The sequence below is a fragment of the Trachypithecus francoisi genome, unplaced genomic scaffold (genome assembly GCF_009764315.1).
Source record: "Trachypithecus francoisi isolate TF-2019V2 unplaced genomic scaffold, Tfra_2.0 Lachesis_group12, whole genome shotgun sequence".
Lineage (NCBI taxonomy): Eukaryota > Metazoa > Chordata > Mammalia > Primates > Cercopithecidae > Trachypithecus > Trachypithecus francoisi.
The window spans coordinates 88,280,576-88,297,518 of NW_022681457.1; the positions used below are offsets into that span (position 1 = coordinate 88,280,576).

Consider the following 16,943-nt stretch of genomic DNA (forward strand, 5'->3'; position numbering starts at 1 on the left):
CTGAATATTTAAAAGAAGAGAAGCAAATCCAGTCTCAGATAGCTGGAAAAGTGATCATACTTGAGGAAAGGCTGGCATAAGGGCCTTTTGAGAAGTTTGACTGTGGAAAGTAAGAAAACAGTAGATTGCATGGAGGAGAAAGACAATTTTAGTTTTAGAATAAGAGGAGCCCAACAGTGATTGCTGATAAAAAGGGAAGCCTCCTGGGGAGATGGAAATCAATGAATGAGAGAGTGAGGGAATGAAAGAAGCCTTTTTTTTTTTTTTGAGACAGGGTCTTTGTCACCCAGGCTGGAGTGCAGTGTACAGTGGCACAATCATAGCTCACTGCAGCCTCAACCGCCTGGGCTCAAGAGATCCTCCAGCCACAGCCTCCCAAGTAGCTGTAATGGCAGCAGAGGCCCATCTGGAGCGGCCAGCATCAACCACTTCATGCCAGCTGCAGCAGTGGAGATGCAGCCAGTTCTCTGCTGCACAGGGGCTGCGTGCTCTGTGGAGTCAGCTGGAGCCAGAAACAGGTGATACCAGCAGGAGCCCCACACCCTACCAAGTTGGCAGGGCATGGAGCCCTCACTCCTGGGCACAGCTGCAGCCGCCCAGCCATGGTTCCAGAGTCGGGCATCCCTGTGCTCTTGAGGGCCCAGAAAGCCCCTGCCCCTGTAGGTTCAGAAGTGCCTGCTCCCACTCCCTGGCCTCTCCCCACTCCTGGCGCCCACTCCAGTGCAGAGCAAAGTTGTGGCTAAGCCCGGCCACTGTTGTGACCCAGCTTGGGGTGTGTGCACTTGGGGTGACACTGACACACCAATCCCTGCTGCCTCAGCACCTCCCCCACCCCCAGACTTTGGGTGCCAATAAGCTTGGGATGGAGGCCAAGGGACTGAGGGTGGCTTGGTGCAGGCCTGCAAGCCCCCATCAGCGAAGGCAATCTGGGCACCAGCAGATGGCATGTTAATAGTGCCAGGAGGCAGTCAGGTTCCTAGGCAGAAGGGGCAGATCCACCACCTTCAAGCCAGGGGTGGCCTGAAGCCTGAGGGTGGGGCTGTTCCAGGTGGAGTCCAGGACAGGAGTAAGAACTTCACTGATGCCTTCCAGCCAATTGGATGGTACTTTTTCCAGGCCCACCCATGGCCACCCATGGGCCAACCAGCATGCACTTCCTCCATTCTGAGCACATGAAAACCCCAGACTCAGCCAGCCTCAGACACTCCACAGGACCTGCCTGCAGAAAGCAGCTACCCACTTCAGGGGTAGGAGAGCTGTTCTGTCACTCAATAAAGAACACTCCCGAGAGCTGTTCTGTCACTCAATAAAGCTCTCTCCAGCTTGCTTACCCTCCAGTTATTCACATAATCTCATTCTTCCTGGATGCGAAACAAGAACTTGGGACCCACCAAACAGCGAGAGTGAAAGGAGCTGTAACATATTCCTGGCCAGCTCAGCTGAGCTGTGGGTGGTGACACACTCCCAGATTGCAGGAGTGAAGAGTGGGGACCCTTCTGGGGAACCACCCTCCACCAGCGGGTAGCTGCGCCACATGACAGGAAGCAGTGGCGGGGCCCAGCTAGCCCAGGAGCCACGAGCCAGAGCAGGGCTGCACAGGGCGGTAGGACTGAAAAAGCTGTAACACACATGGACTGAAACACGTCCCCGCCCCCCAACATGCCCCGCCCCTGCTCCTCGGGAGGTGAAAAGCAGCAGCCCTTTTTGGGACCCAGTCCTCGGGGCTCCCCAAGCCAGGGCTGTGACACACTGTAACACCCTCTCTGGGGCTCTGTGGTTCCTGGTGTCTCTGAGCTTTTGGCCACCACTGTGGTCCCCTTGTCCAGATGCTGGTGCCCACAGCAGAAGCCACTGGCGGTATGTCTGGTCCAGCTGCAGCCTTGCACAGAGCCAAAGCCTGTGCCGGCGCCTGGAGCTGCCCACCTGCGGCAGCAGCCATCATATCTGGCTGTGTGTAGTGGTCGGACCCTGTGCTCACTCACACACCCCTCACTGCTCCACACCTGGCACGCCTTTGGCAGGCGTGGTATCCGGGCCCGTAGTGCGAGCTGAGCTCAGCCTCCAGACTGAGTGGGCAGAACGAGCCCAGCAGGCACAAGCAAAAGTCAAGCACAGGCGCTGCTAGCCACAGAAGTTTCCAGATGGCAAAGTGACACCCTAAGGTTCTTGTGACAGCTGGGACTATCGGCACACCCACTACACCCAGCTAATTTCTTAAAACATTTTTGGCCAGGCTCGGTGGCTCATGCCTGTAACTCCAGCACTTTGGGAGGCTGAGGAGGGCAGATCACCTGAGGTCAGGAGTACGAGACCAGCCTGACCAACATGGAGAAACCCGGTCTGTACTAAAAATACAAAAATCAGCCGGGTGTGGTGGCACATACCTGTAATCCCAGCTACTTAGGAGGCTGAGACAGGAGAATCACTTGAACCGGGGAGGTGGAGGTTGTGGTGAGCCGAGATTGGGCCATTGCACTCCAGCCTGGGCAACAGGAGTGAAACTCCATCTCAAAAAAAAAAAAATTTAGAGATGGGATCTCACTATGTTGCCAAGGCTGGTCTCAAACTCCTGAGCTTGAACAGTCCTCTTGCCTTGGTCTCCCAAAGTGTTGGGATTACAGATGAGAGCCACCCTGCCCAGTCAAGAAGCCTAACTTACTGAGCGTCTTCTCTGTGCCAGGTGCTTTCACACATTAATGAAGGTCACTCAAATCTCCCAGTTCTCTGAGAAAAACCTTATTTTTTGTTTTCATAATAAGGAAATTGAGGCTGAGGAAGAAAGTAATTTTTCCAAGGCTATACAGAATGACTTTTTAAAAATGTAAATTAGGTAGGGCACAGTGGCTTGTGCCTGTGGTCCCAGCTATTCTTGAGGCTTGGGTAGGAGGATCACTTGAGCCCAGGAAGTTGAGGCTGCAGTGAGCTATGATCACACCACTGCACTCCAGCCTGGGTGACACGGTGAGACCCTCTACGAGTAAATCAAATCACGTTGCTCCCTTTCAATAGCCTATCATAGCACTTCTAGTACTAGTTGAGAAGACTGAAGCACAGAGAAGATAGCTAACTTGCCCAGTCACAGTTAGCCAAGAGCAGATTTGAACATAGGCACTGTATCCAGAGGCTGCACTCCTAACCATGAAATCTAAACTCCTTACCTTGGCTCACAAAGCCCTATGTGCTCTGGCTCCTGTTTCCTCTCTGGTCTCTTGTTATACCACTCTCCCCAGCTTCCCTGGCCTTTCCTGTGTTCCTAAATTGTCAAGATCATTTCCCCCAGGTTCTTTGCATGAACTGTGAAAAGAAAAAAATTGACTTTTAATTGGTGATTTGGCTTTATTTGCTAAACGTGTTAAATTTGGCTTTTATTTGCAACTCCAGAATTGGGCAACACCTCATTCTATAAAACGGAATGAGTGTTCAAATAAGCTGAGCAGAGGAGATTAGTTTTACCCACAGAAAAGGGCTGAGGAAAACAGAAACAGAAAACAAAAAGCACATTGGTTGTTTCAAAGTTACTTTCCTTGTAACTTTGAAGGCTAAAGCAGAGGGGACTTCCTTATCCTGCCAGCTAAAACTGGATGATTTGGAGATCTAACTATCTCTCACTCTTCTGGTTTATCTGAACATCAGATAAGCAACTTAGTTTCCACTTGGTGATGTGGAACTTTAGCATGAGTGACTCCATTTTGGTTTTGTCTTTTGGGCTTGGTGCAGGAGCCCTGTCCAAACCAATGGCTTCCTTTTTTTTCTTTGAGGCGGAGTCTTGCTCTGTTGCCCAGGCTGGAATGAAGTGGTACAATCTGAGTTCACTGCAGCCACCACTTCCTGGGTTCAGGCAATTCTCCTGCCTCAGCCTCCCAAGTAGGGGGGACCAGAGGTGTACACCACCACAGTGGGCCAATTTTTTCTATTTTTTGTAAAGACAGGGTCTCCCTATGCTGCCCAGACCGGTCTCGAACTCCTGGGCTCCAGTGATCCTCCCGCTTTGTCCTCCCAAAGTGCTAGGATTACAGGTGTGGGCCTCCGCGCCCGGCCCTGCCTCCTATAAATTTTATTTAACAAACTGTTCCCTCTAATTGCAATGCTCCTCCCATAGTTTTCACAAGCTTGGCTTCATGACACTAATCTCAACTCAAATGTCACCTTCTCAGGACACCCCTGACAATCCAATAAAAGACCACCTAGTCACTACCACGTCACACTTTTAATCTTCTGAAGAACTTTTTCCCTATTTTTCTTGTTTGTTTTCCTAAGACTCTCTCCCCTGAAGCGCCATCAGCTCGGGGAGCCACTTGATCTTTGTCACTGCTCTATGCCGAAGCCTGGGAAGGACCCCGGCCCAGGGTGTCCGTTCAATGAATGCGTGCGGAATGAATGAACGACTAGTGAAGGAGACTTCAATGACGCAGGCCGGCATTTGCTGAGGGCGAGCCCCGCGCCGCGAAGCATTCTGGGAATCGTAGTTTCTCCGTGCCGCGATGACTCGCAGAGCACTGACGCACTCCGCGCCCGGAGGACAGAGCGGCCCGGTCGCCGGCGTGGTTTCTCCGTCCTGCTGCAGCCGGCGGGAGGCAGCCTGTCCAGGCGCCCGCTAGCTTCGGCGGCGACCCAGACGGGGAAAGCGGAAGGAATGTCGCGTGGTGGGTCCGGGTTGGCGGTGCAGGGAGCCCCGGGGCGGAATGCGGGGGATGCCAGGACCTCCGGAAGGAGGTGCCGGAGCCCAGGAAGCGTTTTCTTCCCCATTTACCGAGTATAGCTCATTTCCCCAGACCTGCTCCCGCTGCTCTGAGTAAGGGGTGCTCATCCCGTTTTACCGGTAGCTTAGCTAGCTTGGAGAAGCTAAGTGGTTTGCTAAGTTGGTCTCCCTCCTAGAAGGTGGCAGAGCCTGTCCTAGAACCCGGGTCTGACTCGAGGTCCGGTGATTGCTCTTTGCAGTCACAGCAGCAACCCCCTACCTTTGCTTAATCGCAGATTCGTCAGGCTGCAGCCGAGTGGCTGGTCGTTAGGCCCTGCCCAAGGACTTAGCTCCCAGCTCCGCTCATCACTGGCCTAGTCTAGCTTGCCACGCTTAGTGCCACACAGCACAGCCCTGGACGGGATGCTGAGTGAGGTCGTAAAGAGATGAGCGTTTCACCCCCGTTAACTCAGGGTCTGAAAATAAGGGATAGGTAAGACATAGTGCACTAATACAATATCGGGGTACGTTGAAATCAAAGGAGAGTACCTTCAGTGGAGTGTGATTCTGGTAGCTTTATTTCTCCTGTAGTTTAATAAATGTGGAAACAGGTTCAGAGACATTAACTTTTCTAGGTTTACATAATTCGAGGTGGAGTGAGGATTCCAACCTGGGTTTCTCTACCTTCAAAACCTATGTACCTTATATACTACCGGTTGGGTTTCCCGCCCCCCATTCATTATCTAGATTTATTTTCTTTCTTTTTTTTTCTGAGAGTCTCACTCTGTCACCCAGGCTGCAGGGCAGTGGCACAATCTTGGCTCACTGTAACCTCTGCCTCCTGGGTTCAAGCGATTCTCCTGCTTCAGCCTCCCAAGTAACTGAGATTACAGGTGCTCCCATGCCCAGGTAATTTTTGTATTTTTAGTGGATACTGGGTTGGCCAGGCGGGTCTTGAACTCCTGACCTCAGGTGATCTACTCCCCTTGGCCTCCCAAAATCCTGGGATTACAGGCATCAGCCCCTGCGCCCGGCCTCATTACCTAAATTTCTACTTATGTAACAGCTGCGTGGTGTAAACCAATAGTTCCCAGAGCGTGGGCCCCTGACCAGCAGCATCAGCATCACCTGGGAATATGTTCGAAATGACCATCTCTGGCCTCACCTCAGACCTCCTGAGTCAAAATGGGAGTGCGACCCAGCAAGCTGAGATAATAAGCCCCTCAGATGGTTCTGATACACACTAATGTATGAGAACTATTGGTGTCAAGCACTGAGTCTCAAACCTTCACGTGTATCTAATTCACATACAGGGTCATGTTGAAATGCAGAGTCTGTTTCCAGTCAGTGTGGAAGAATAGCAGTGAGCCACTCAGTGAAGGAGTGGATTATCTCAGAACAGGCCTGGGGAGAGACCTGAGATTATGCATTTCTAACCAGTACCCCTCAGCACTTTGGAGTTACCTGGGGAGCTTTTTTTTTCTTTTTTGTTTTCTTTTTTTTTTTTTGAGACAGAGTCACTGTGTCGCCCAGGCTGGAGTGCAGTGGCGTGATCTCGGCTCACTGCAAGCTCCACCTCCCGGGTTCATGCCATTCTCCTGCCTTAGTCTCCCGAGTAGCTGGGACTACAGGCGCCGCCACCATGCCCGGCTAATTTTTTTGTATTTTTAGTAGAGATAGGGTTTCACCGTGTTAGCCAGGATGGTCTCGATCTGACCTCATGATCCACTCGCCTCGGCTTCCCAAAGTGCTGGGATTACAGGTGTGAGCCACCGCGCCCAGCCGGGAACTTTTACAAAATAGGAAATCTGGGCCCACCCCTCTAACCAAATGAATCAATCTGGGGTGGGGAAGGTCGAGTTAAAAACTCGCCAGATGATTCTAATGTACACCTGGTGTGAGGTTTGGAGCCAGGCAGCTATGGATTTTTTTTTTTTTTTTTTTTTGGAGACAGTCTCTCTCTGTCACCCAAGCTGGAGGGCAGTGGCATGATCTTGGCTCACTGCAGCCTCCACCTCCCGGATTCAAGCGATTCTCCTGCCTCAGCCTCCGGAGCAGCTGGGATTATAAGTGCACACCACCATGCCCGGCTAATTTTTGTATTTTTAGTAGAGACAGCATTTTACCATGTTGGCCAGGCTGGTCTTGAATTCCTGGCCTCCGGCGATCCACCCGACTCGGCCTCACAAAATGCTGGGATTACAAGTGGGAGCCACTGTGCCTGGCCTACGGCTACGGATTTGAATTCCAGCAATTCCACTTATTTACTGTGACCTTGGGCAAGTTACCTCTCCTAGCCATATTTTTCCTTTTTAAAAATTAATTGATTTATTTAAATTAATATATTATTAGGAATGATACTGACTTTTGTTGTTGGTCCTAATAATTTATCTTGAATTCTCAATGTAGATAATCATATAATTGACAAGGACAGTGATCTTCCTTTATAATTATTGTTTCTCTAAATTCTTTCCCTTCCCTTCTTTCTGTAATCGTTTTTTGAACATTGCATTGACCATTACCTACGTTTTACTGTTGATTAGAAGCCATAAGGCATCCTTTTCTTGTCCCTGGCTCAATAGAAATGCTCATCATTTTCTTTATTTTATTTTATTTTTATTTATTTATTTTTGAGACGGAGTCTCGCTCTGTCGCCCAAACTGGAGTGCAGTGGCCGGATCTCAGCTCACTGCAAGCTCCGCCTTTCGGGTTCACGCCGTTCTCCTGCCTCAGCCTCCCGAGTAGCTGGGACTACAGGCGCCCGCCACCTCGCCCAGCTAGTTTTTTTGTATTTTTTAGTAGAGACGGGGTTTCACCGTGTTAGCCAGGATGGTCTCGATCTCCTGACCTCGTGATCCACCCGTCTCGGCCTCCCAAAGTGCTGGGATTACAGGCTTGAGCCACCGCGCCCGGCCTATTTTCTTTATTTTTTGAGACAGAGTCTTGCTCTTGTTGTCCAGGCTGGAGTGCAATGGCGCAATCTCGGCTCATTGCAATCTCTGCCTCCCGGCTTGAAGCAATTCTCCTGCCTCAGCCTCCTGAGTAGCTGAGATTACAGGCGTGTGCCACCACGCCCAGCTAATTTTTTGTATTTTTAGTAGAAATGGTGTTTCACCGTATTAGCCAGGCTGGTCTCAAACTGAGTGGATCTTGCTATGTTGCCCAAGCAGGTCAGCAGAACTCTTGGGCTCAAGTGAAGCTCCTCCCTCAGTCTCCTGAGTAGCTAGTACTACAGGTGTATCCCAGTGTGCCTGGCCATCCTAGCCATATTTTTCTCATTCATAAAATAAGCATAAGTAATCTTTGCCTTGCAAGTTGGTGTGAGGATTCCATGAGACATGTGCGGGAAGTATCTGTGTCCACAGATACAAAAATTGCAGAGGTGGTCTGTGGTGGGAATTTTGTTTGAGAACCTGGTGGAGGTGAGTTGGCAACTGTACCCCCTACTCTGCTATAGCTGCCATCTGTGTGCTCCTGTCCACAGCAAGCAGGTAGCTGGTGTGGAAGAATGGCACTGAGCCATTCAGTGAAGGAGCGGACCATCTCTGAGAACAGCCTGATCATCCTACTGCAGGGCCTCCAGGGCCGGGTAACTACTGTGGACCTGCGGGATGAGAGCGTGGCCCACGGACGCATAGACAATGTCGATGCTTTCATGAACATCCGCCTGGCCAAAGTCACCTACACGGACCGTTGGGGGCATCAGGTCAAGCTGGATGACCTCTTTGTGACAGGCCGCAATGTCCGCTACGTCCACATCCCAGATGACGTGAACATCACCTCGACCATTGAGCAGCAGCTGCAGATTATCCATCGGGTGCGGAACTTTGGTGGCAAGGGCCAAGGCCGGTGGGAATTTCCCTCCAAAAACCATAAGTGAGGGCCTCAGCAAGCCCTGGCCCCAACTCGGCTTCCTCCAGTGTTCTCTGGAGCCAGCTCCCTGCCCTCATACCCTGTCTGGAACCCGAGAAGAGAGCAAGGCCAGGCCAGAAGCTGGTGTCCAACAGACACCACCTGTCAAAGCTGCCTTTCACAGGGTTCCACCTCCCAGACTGCCTCTAGGACCCAGAATCCTATCTGTCTGTGGCCTTGGGGTAGGTGACAATCCCCCTTTTTGATGATCTGAATCTCTGACTTATTGATCATGGAACCTGTCAAGTAGTTTTCAACTCTCCCAGTGAGGATAATTAAACATGCTCAGTCTAACTGTCTCCATTCCCCTTGCAGTTGTGTTCATTTTCTTGTGAAACCCAACTTGAATACAAACAGGTCCATGCCCCAGGCTTTCCCTTCTGTGTGCTGGGCTCCCAGACCGTCCTGTGTAGTCGGGGGCAGACTCAAGCTTGGCTGCACATTGGAATCACCTGTCCCACTCTCAGAGATTCATATTTCGTTGGTATGGGGTATGGTCTGAGGGCTGGGAGTTTTTTTAATTTCCTAGGCAATTCTAATATGTAGCAATTTGAGAATGGTAGGAGAGTACTTCAGTCTGGGCAGGTGGAAAATGGCTTTTCTACTCAGAGTCCCTGTTGAAGAGGCTGTTAGTCTCATTGCTGTTTCTTGAAGCAGGGAGATTGGAGTAACCTGGGCCCTCCCCGGGGTGTGAGAGCGCTGCTAATAGCAGGAATTCCATCTCTGATCTGAGAGTTATTGGGTTCTCAGGGTTAGAACCCACGTCCTTGCCGGGCGCGGTGGCTCAAGCCTGTAATCCCAGCACTTTGGGAGGCCGAGACGGGCGGATCACGAGGTCAAGAGATCGAGACCATCCTGGCTAACACGGTGAAACCCCGTCTCTACTAAAAATACCAAAAAAACTAGCCGGGCGAGGTGGCGGGCGCCTGTAGTCCCAGCTACTCGGGAGGCTGAGGCAGGAGAATGGCGTAAACCCGGGAGGCGGAGCTTGCAGTGAGCTGAGATCTGGCCACTGCACTCCAGCCTGGGCGACAGAGCGAGACTCCGTCTCAAAAAAAAAAAAACCCACATCCTTGTAGTAGCTGTATTGTTGTCATTCTAGGCCTGCCACAGGCAAACAACTGTCTTAGTGAAAGTGGCTCACTTGTGGTCAGGAGTTCGAGACCAGCCTGGCCAACATAGTGAAACCCCGTCTCTACTAAAAATATAAAAAATAAAAAAAAATTAGCCAGGCGTGGTGGTGCACACCTGTAATCCCAGCTCCTCAGGAGGCTGAGGTGGGAGAATCGCTTGAATTGAACCAGGAGGTGGAGGTTGCAGTGAGCCAAGATCACGCCACTGCACTCCAGCCTGGGCAACAGAGGGAGACTCCATCTCAAAAAAAAAAGAAAAGAAAGAAAAAAATGGCTTTGTCCCGTGGAACCAGAGGTTTGAACTCATCAGATATCCACAGCACACCTGCCATGTGCCAAGGCCTTCTGCTAAGCACACATCATCTTTTTGTTTTGTTTTCAATAGAGATGAGGTCTCACTATGTTGCCCATGCTAGTCTTGAATTCCTGGGCTCAAGCCATCCTCCTGCCTCAGCCTCCCTGACTGGTAGGATTATAGGCGTGAGCCACTAGGTCTGGCCAAGCACACATTGTCAAGTGAGATTTGAACCTTTTTATATAGGAGCTTATACCCTAGTGGGGGAGGTGGTCAAAGAAAACAAAGATGAGGCTGAGCAGAGTGGTTCACACCTGTAATCCTGCATTTTGGGAGGCTGAGGCTGATGGATCACTTGAGGCCAGGAGTTCCTGACCAGCCTGGCCAACATAGTGAAACCCCATCTCTACTAAAAATAGAAAAATTAGCCGGGCATGGTGGCGTGTGCCTGTAATCCCAGCTACCTGGGAGGCTGAGGCACAAGAATTGCTTGAACCCAGGAGGCAGAGGTTGCAGTGAGCCGAGATCATGCCATGGCACTCCAGCCTGGGCAACAGAGCAAGACTCTCAAAAAAAAAAAAAGAAAGAAAAAAGAAAACAAAGATTAAATCCAGCTTGAGAACTGCTGTGGCAGAGTTTTGAATAAAGCAGGGCCCCTGACCTTAAGATGCTGTCATTCTTGAGAGAGATTTGAGAGGAATGTTCATGTGGACATTAGCAGCCCGAGGGCACTGCATTCACATTCTGGTTCAGTCTGTCAGATGTTATCTGCAGACCACCTCATCAGGACCAACTGGGATGTGTGTAGGAAATGCACTTTCCTGGCTCCTCCTCACCTAGACTTGAACTGGAATCTAGCACCCAGGAATCTGCATTCACATCCACCCATCCACTGTGATTCTTTTGCATACTGTATTTATTTTATTGCCTACAGGTCTAGAAGCCCCTTAACTCTGCCCTTTGCCTTTAGGGAGAACTTCTGAGTTTTCCAGCCCCTCTGACAACTGGAGTTAAGAGGACTGACCCCACAAAGTGACTGCTGGAAAGACAAACCAGAGGGCAGGCGCAGAGGGAGGGCCTTCACTGTGGGAACGTCACCATACCCTCGCAGGTGGGGAGAGAGATGAGGAACTGGTGGGAGTCCCACAGCAGCTTCCCGTGTGTGAGAAATGGAAGAGGTCTTAGCTGGGGGTTCAGCTTAGGGATGCAGGAAAAGTCGAGCTCTGAGTCTGTGATGACACTGGGGGCTTCTCCGTCCTCAGCAGAGCAGCAAGGAAAGCAGTAAGGCTAGTGTGGGTGCTGAGAAGAGAGGCTCAAGACATGTTCCTTAAGTGTCGTGTGTCAGACCTCAGTGGCCCTCTGTCATTCCTAGGCAAGGTCTTGGGAAGACATATGAGAATGAGGGGAACCAGGCCCTGCAGAGACACGTTTTTGCCAAGCCCCTGGGTTAGAGCACAGCTGAGTCTTCAATCCCCAAAGATGGGTCTTTTGTAATCTGGTCTTGGCTTGCTGGAAAAGGCTGTCAGGGGCCCAGGAAGGGGCTCACCAGCCTGTGGGAAGCCAGGAACTCCCCAACTGTCACTGGTCAGCCATTCCACAGGTCATTCTTGAGCAGCAGCTATGTACCAGGCACAGTGGTAGCAACTGATGAACATCAAAATGAACAAGGGTCTTGCCTCAGGAAGTGAACATTCTAGTGAAGGAAACAGATAAACTAAAAAAGTAAAAATATTTACAGGTGCCCTGAAGGAAATAAACAGGGCCTTTTGAGACAATAACAGGTAGTTTTATTTTGGAAAATGTAGTCTGAGGAAGTGAAATCTTTTTTTTTTAAGACATGGGGTCTTGCTCTGTCGCCCAGGCAAGAGAGCAGTGGTGCGATCATGGCTCACTGCAGCTTTGAACTCCTGGGCTCAAGCCTCAGCCTTCCAAGTGGCTGGAACTGCAGGTGCATGCCACCACACTGTCTTAATTTCATAACTTTTTTTTGTTTTTCCCTAAGAGACGGTATCACTATGTTGTCCAGGCTGGTCTCAAACTTCTGGCTTCAAGCAATCCTCCTGCCTTGGCCCCAGTCACTGGGATTAAGGGCTTGAGCCACCCCATCCAGCAGGAAAGTAGTTAAACTGAGAAGGAGGCTGTCATTTAAAAAGCCAGGGCAAGGCAGAGGAAACTGCCTGTGCAAAGGTCCTGGGGTGGGAAAGCTTGGGGATTTGGGACAATAATAATAACACTGGCTATTGTGGGGGAGAGAGGCAGATGAGAGTGGAGAAATGGGAGGGGTGGGGCACATGACACAAGACATGTGGACAGAGTGTAGTTGGTTCCAGTTCCTGGTGTGCACGAAACAGAACTTGAATTTTCTTTAACTCACTTGAATTCCTGTATTTTGCCCCACTCAGTCAGAGTGGCAGAAAGTTAATTGCAGTCAATTCACAGTTCCTCCATTTTCCTTGGCATTATGTTAGAATTCTAGGCTCTTCCTTTCAAGGTGCCAAAGCATGGGAAGCGTAGTCTGATTTGGTCATCCAGTCACACTGGCATCCACTGAGACACTCGCATTTGGTTGTGATCTTTTGTCATCAGCCCATGAAGGTTGCTGTTGAGTTGCTCCCCACGCCCCCCCCCCACCAAAAGACCCCCTCCAAGTGTAACCCATACCCCTCTCAGGTATGCAGAGTTTTGTTTTGTTTTTCTGCTTTCCCCAGGCCATGTTCGGCCTAGGACACTCTTGGGTCTTAGGTGAGTTAGGTCCTGTTTGTCCGAAATGCAGCATACAGCCATTTCTCCAGAGGGTTTTGTGACTTCCCTGGTGCCCCACCCAGGAAAAGGAGCACAGCTCCTCTCTGCTTCTCAAGCCCTTGGGCCCAGGTGATATTCCCAGTTAGAAGACTGAGAAGAAGCTTCTCTCTTCTCAGGGAGCCCCCTCCTCAATCTCAGACTCCCAGATCCCCCTGTTATACAGTTTTCTAAATTTGTATCTGCACAAAAATTCTGTCCATTCCTCCCTGAAAGCTAAGCTTTTGCAATTCAGAAGCTAAAAATGGGCTTAGCATTCTGTTGTATCCTTTGTTTCCTGAAGTAATGAATACAGAATAACCTATCTGTGTGAGAGAAGGAGGGGAGAACACCAAGGAAAAGATGAAAAACAATGCAAAGTGTTACTCTCCCACCAGATTCTGGATCGTGTGGAGGCAGAGGGAAAAAGACTAAAAAAGGCTTTGAAGGTGGAAGGTTGGGAACTGCTGCTACTGAACCAGTCCAACTCTGTCATTTTACAGCTGAGGAAACTGAGGCCCAGAGAGGGAAAGGGTCTTTCCCCAGGTCCCATGGCTAAGTTAGAGGCAGAGTGCCAAGATGGGCACCATAATGGTCAGGAAAAATAGCTACTGGCCAGGTGCAGTGGCTCACACCTATAATCCCAGCACTTTGGGAGGCTGATGGTGGGAGGATCACTTGAGTCCAGGAGTTCAAGACCAGCCCTGGCAACATAGTGAGACCCTGTCTCTATAAAAAAAATTTTAAAAATTAGCAAGACATGGTAGCACACACCTGTAAGTCCCAGCTACTCGAGAGGCTGAGGTGGGAGGATCTTTTGAGCCTGGGAGTTTGAGGATGCAGTGAGCTGTGATTGTGCCACTGCACTCCAGCCTGTATGACAGAGCAAGACCCTGTCTCTAAAATAAAATATATAAAAAACAGCTACTCTTTGTCGAATTGTACTACTTGCCCTGTGCTGGGTGCTCTGATGCTCCACGAGGGCAGAGCTGTTGTCTGGTTATGCCCAGTCTCCAGCATCCAGCTCAGTGCTCTGTACATAGTGGGCACTCCATCAATCTTGTGGAATGAAAGTAAGCCTTTTTTTTTTTTTTTTTTTTTTTTGAGATGGGCTTTCGCTCTTGTTGCCCGGGCTGGAGTGCAATGGTGCAATCTCAGCTCACTGCAACCTCTGCCTGCCAGGTTCAATTGATTCCCCCCACTCAGCCTCTCAACTAGCTGGGATTACAGGTACCTACCACCACCACGCCCAGCTAATTTGTGTATTTTTAGTAGAGATGGGGTTTTGCCATGTTAGCCAGGCTGGTCTCAAACTTCTGACCTCAGACAATCCACCCACCTCGGCCTCCCAAGGTGCTGGGATTACAGGCTTGAGCCACTGTGCCCGGCCCTGAAAGTAATCTTATTGTATCATTATAAAAACCCCATATATTGGCCGGGCGCGGTGGCTCAAGCCTGTAATCCCAGCACTTTGGGAGGCCGAGACGGGCGGATCACGAGGTCAGGAGATCGAGACCATCCTGGCTAACATGGTGAAACCCCGTTTCTACTAAAAAATACAAAAAACTAGCCGGCGAGGTGGCAGGCGCCTGTAGTCCCAGCTACTCGGGAGGCTGAGGCAGGAGAATGGCGTAAACCCGGGAGGCGGAGCTTGCAGTGAGCTGAGATCCGGCCACTGCACTCCAGCCTGGGCGGCAGAGCGAGACTCTGTCTCAAAAAAAAAAAAAAAAAAAAAAACCCATATATTAATAGCACCATTTTACAGATGAGCAAACAGGCTCAAAGAAGTTATGTGACCTGCTCAAGGTGAACAACAGAATGGGGATTTGAATTCAGGCCTGTATGACTCCAACTCCATGATCTTAACTACTGTGCTATTCCGTTTCCCAGCACTCTTGGCATCATACTGATGATAGAGTATGATAAGAGGTGCCTTTGTTCATCACAGTGGTGGTACCTAGCCACAGAGTGTAGGTCTGACACTCCGAATTTGCCAGACTTAGGCCTTGCGATTTGGTGACAAAGAGAAGCCAGAGCCAACCAGTAAGGCAGACTGGGGTTCAGAAGCCTGAGGAAGCCCCTAGGGGTTAAAGGTCTCTTTCCCTCTTTCTGTGATAGGCAGATCTGCCTATACCTCGTCAAGCAACGATCTCATGCTGTTGTGACAGGCGTCACTTTGTTATGGCAGCACCGTCTGCCAGTAAGCCCAGAGTTGGAGAGCCAGCAAGAGTATGTCAGCGTGAGTGTGAGTGTGTGTGTGTGTGTGTGTGTCCCAGCGTTCTCCTCATGCTGGTGTCCTGATGACAGTTTCTCATTTCCTCTGGCTGACACCTTTGGTTTCTATTCATTACTTCTCCTCCCAGCTTTCCGTTCCTCCTCCTCTCCTTTGTTAAAATCCTGTATTTTCAATCAGCTGAGAGTCTCCTGGGGGTAGGGATGGTGGTGTCAGCACAGAGTGATTCATCTAGCTGATAATTAGAGCTCTGGAAAACCCAAAACTCATTTTTGTCAGAGTCAGGGCTTCCGGAATCCCTAGGCTTTTTGTTTTGTCAGAGAGAGGAGTTTGGTGGGCTGGGGCCTTCTTTATGCCTGTCTTTTGGTCACCCACCTCATTGAAGCCCTTTAACTGAGATGAGTATGAGCACTCGCTGGGTCTTGCAAAAAGCTGTTTCCATAACTCCAAGTCCTCACAGTGATCTCCCAATCGTTATCCCTATTTGGACAGAAGGGGAAGATTGGGCAACTTGCACATGGTCGCCCAGTTTGTAAGTGATGCAGCAGGGATTCAAAGCCAAGCTTTTTGGAATCCATCAGACTTGATTCAAATCCTAGCCCTGCCATTATTAGCTGTGTGTGTTTGGGCACATTAATTTCCTTTTCTGAGGAGCACTGGCTTCCTCAGCTGTAAACAGCCGCCTACCTAATATTAATGTCTCAAGTGCTCCATGCAGAGCGTGGCACAATGGTGGGAGCAGTCCTGATTACTCTTGTTATTCAGCCCCATCAGCAGCTCAGTGGGCATCAGGCATTCAGAGACAAAGGACACAGATAGAGGCAGCCAGACTTCACTCATACCAGCTCTCATGTCCTGGCACTGCCTAGGTGGAGATGACAAATGCACACACACACAAGTGGCCACACACCCTAGGAAAACCCAGCGATGCACACAAGCTTAGACACGTGTGCCCACACATGGATATAGAGTGACCCAGGGGACAACTGGAAAGACAGCCAAGAGTTACACATCATAAGCAGCAAACATCCTGACTCACACCTCTGGGACAAGGGAGTAGGGCTATGGCCGCTGGTGCTGCTGACACTGAGCCCTTTTAGCTGCTTCTGCATGCCAAGGGAGGGAAGCCAGGCTCTTAGAGGGCCCCAGTGAGTCACTTGCCTGATGCAATCCCTTTAAAGGGCTCATCTGCTGGTGCAAGAAGCTGATTCATGGAGGGCGTGGTTGCTGGAGGAGGAGGAGAAAGGGACCGAAACTGCAGCAGGAGGAACTAAGGTTAGATAGCTGTAGTCGCTAATAGGAACGCTTCACTGTCAACCTCCCTGGTCAAAGCTTCAGGGATCTCCAGGTTGAAGCTGGCCATCCTCGGGGTTTCTACAAAGGCGAGAGACCGAGAGGGAAATGAATTATGAGCGTTGCGACAGGAATTTCTGTCTTTTATTGAGCCTAACTGCAGCGCTTTCCTCACAGAGTTCCACAAACCGGGAAATGGGGATCAAGGATGAGTCACTTTTCTAATAAATACACTACAATTGGCCGATCTTCCAACCGCCGGGGACTTCAACCTCGGCAGGGCGAGTGTGGGGCCGGCGAGGTTCTGTGGGGTCGGGCGGGGCGGTGCCTCACAGTCCAAGCCTCGCCGCCGACGTAGATCAGCAGTAAGTACCGCCCCATTAGAGCCCCGGCCTCCAATCGTATAACAGGTTTCGCCCAGGCCCCACCCTGAACCAATCCTCAATCGGACTCTGGCCTGTTGCCTGAAGTCTTCCGCCCATCGTCAAGATGGCGCCCCAATCCGAAAGCCGCCGGGCTGGAGGCGCAGGCAGGGGGCGGGGCCCGAGACGCAGGCGAGGGGCGGGGCCCAGAAGGGGCGGGGCCGCGGCTAAGGCTGGGGAGGAGGGGGCGGTGCGTCAC

At 50.7% G+C, this 16,943-nt stretch overlaps 1 protein-coding gene across 2 annotated transcripts; it reads left to right on the plus strand.

Annotated features, from left to right (window-relative positions):
• Positions 1-4,455: 4,455 nt before the first annotated feature.
• LSM10 (LSM10, U7 small nuclear RNA associated) lies at positions 4,456-8,894 on the plus strand. 2 transcript variants are annotated; one of them, XM_033227095.1, is made up of 3 exons: positions 4,468-4,643; positions 4,975-5,171; positions 8,163-8,894. In XM_033227095.1, the coding sequence occupies exon 3, from the start codon at positions 8,187-8,189 to the stop codon at positions 8,556-8,558; it is 372 nt and encodes a 123-aa protein (XP_033082986.1). In that variant the 5' UTR covers positions 4,468-4,643; positions 4,975-5,171; positions 8,163-8,186; the 3' UTR covers positions 8,559-8,894. The 2 variants fall into 2 exon arrangements, with proteins under 2 accessions (XP_033082985.1, XP_033082986.1); XM_033227094.1 differs by lacking the exon at positions 4,975-5,171 and having other exon boundaries at positions 4,456-4,643.
• The last annotated feature ends 8,049 nt before the right edge of the window (positions 8,895-16,943 follow it).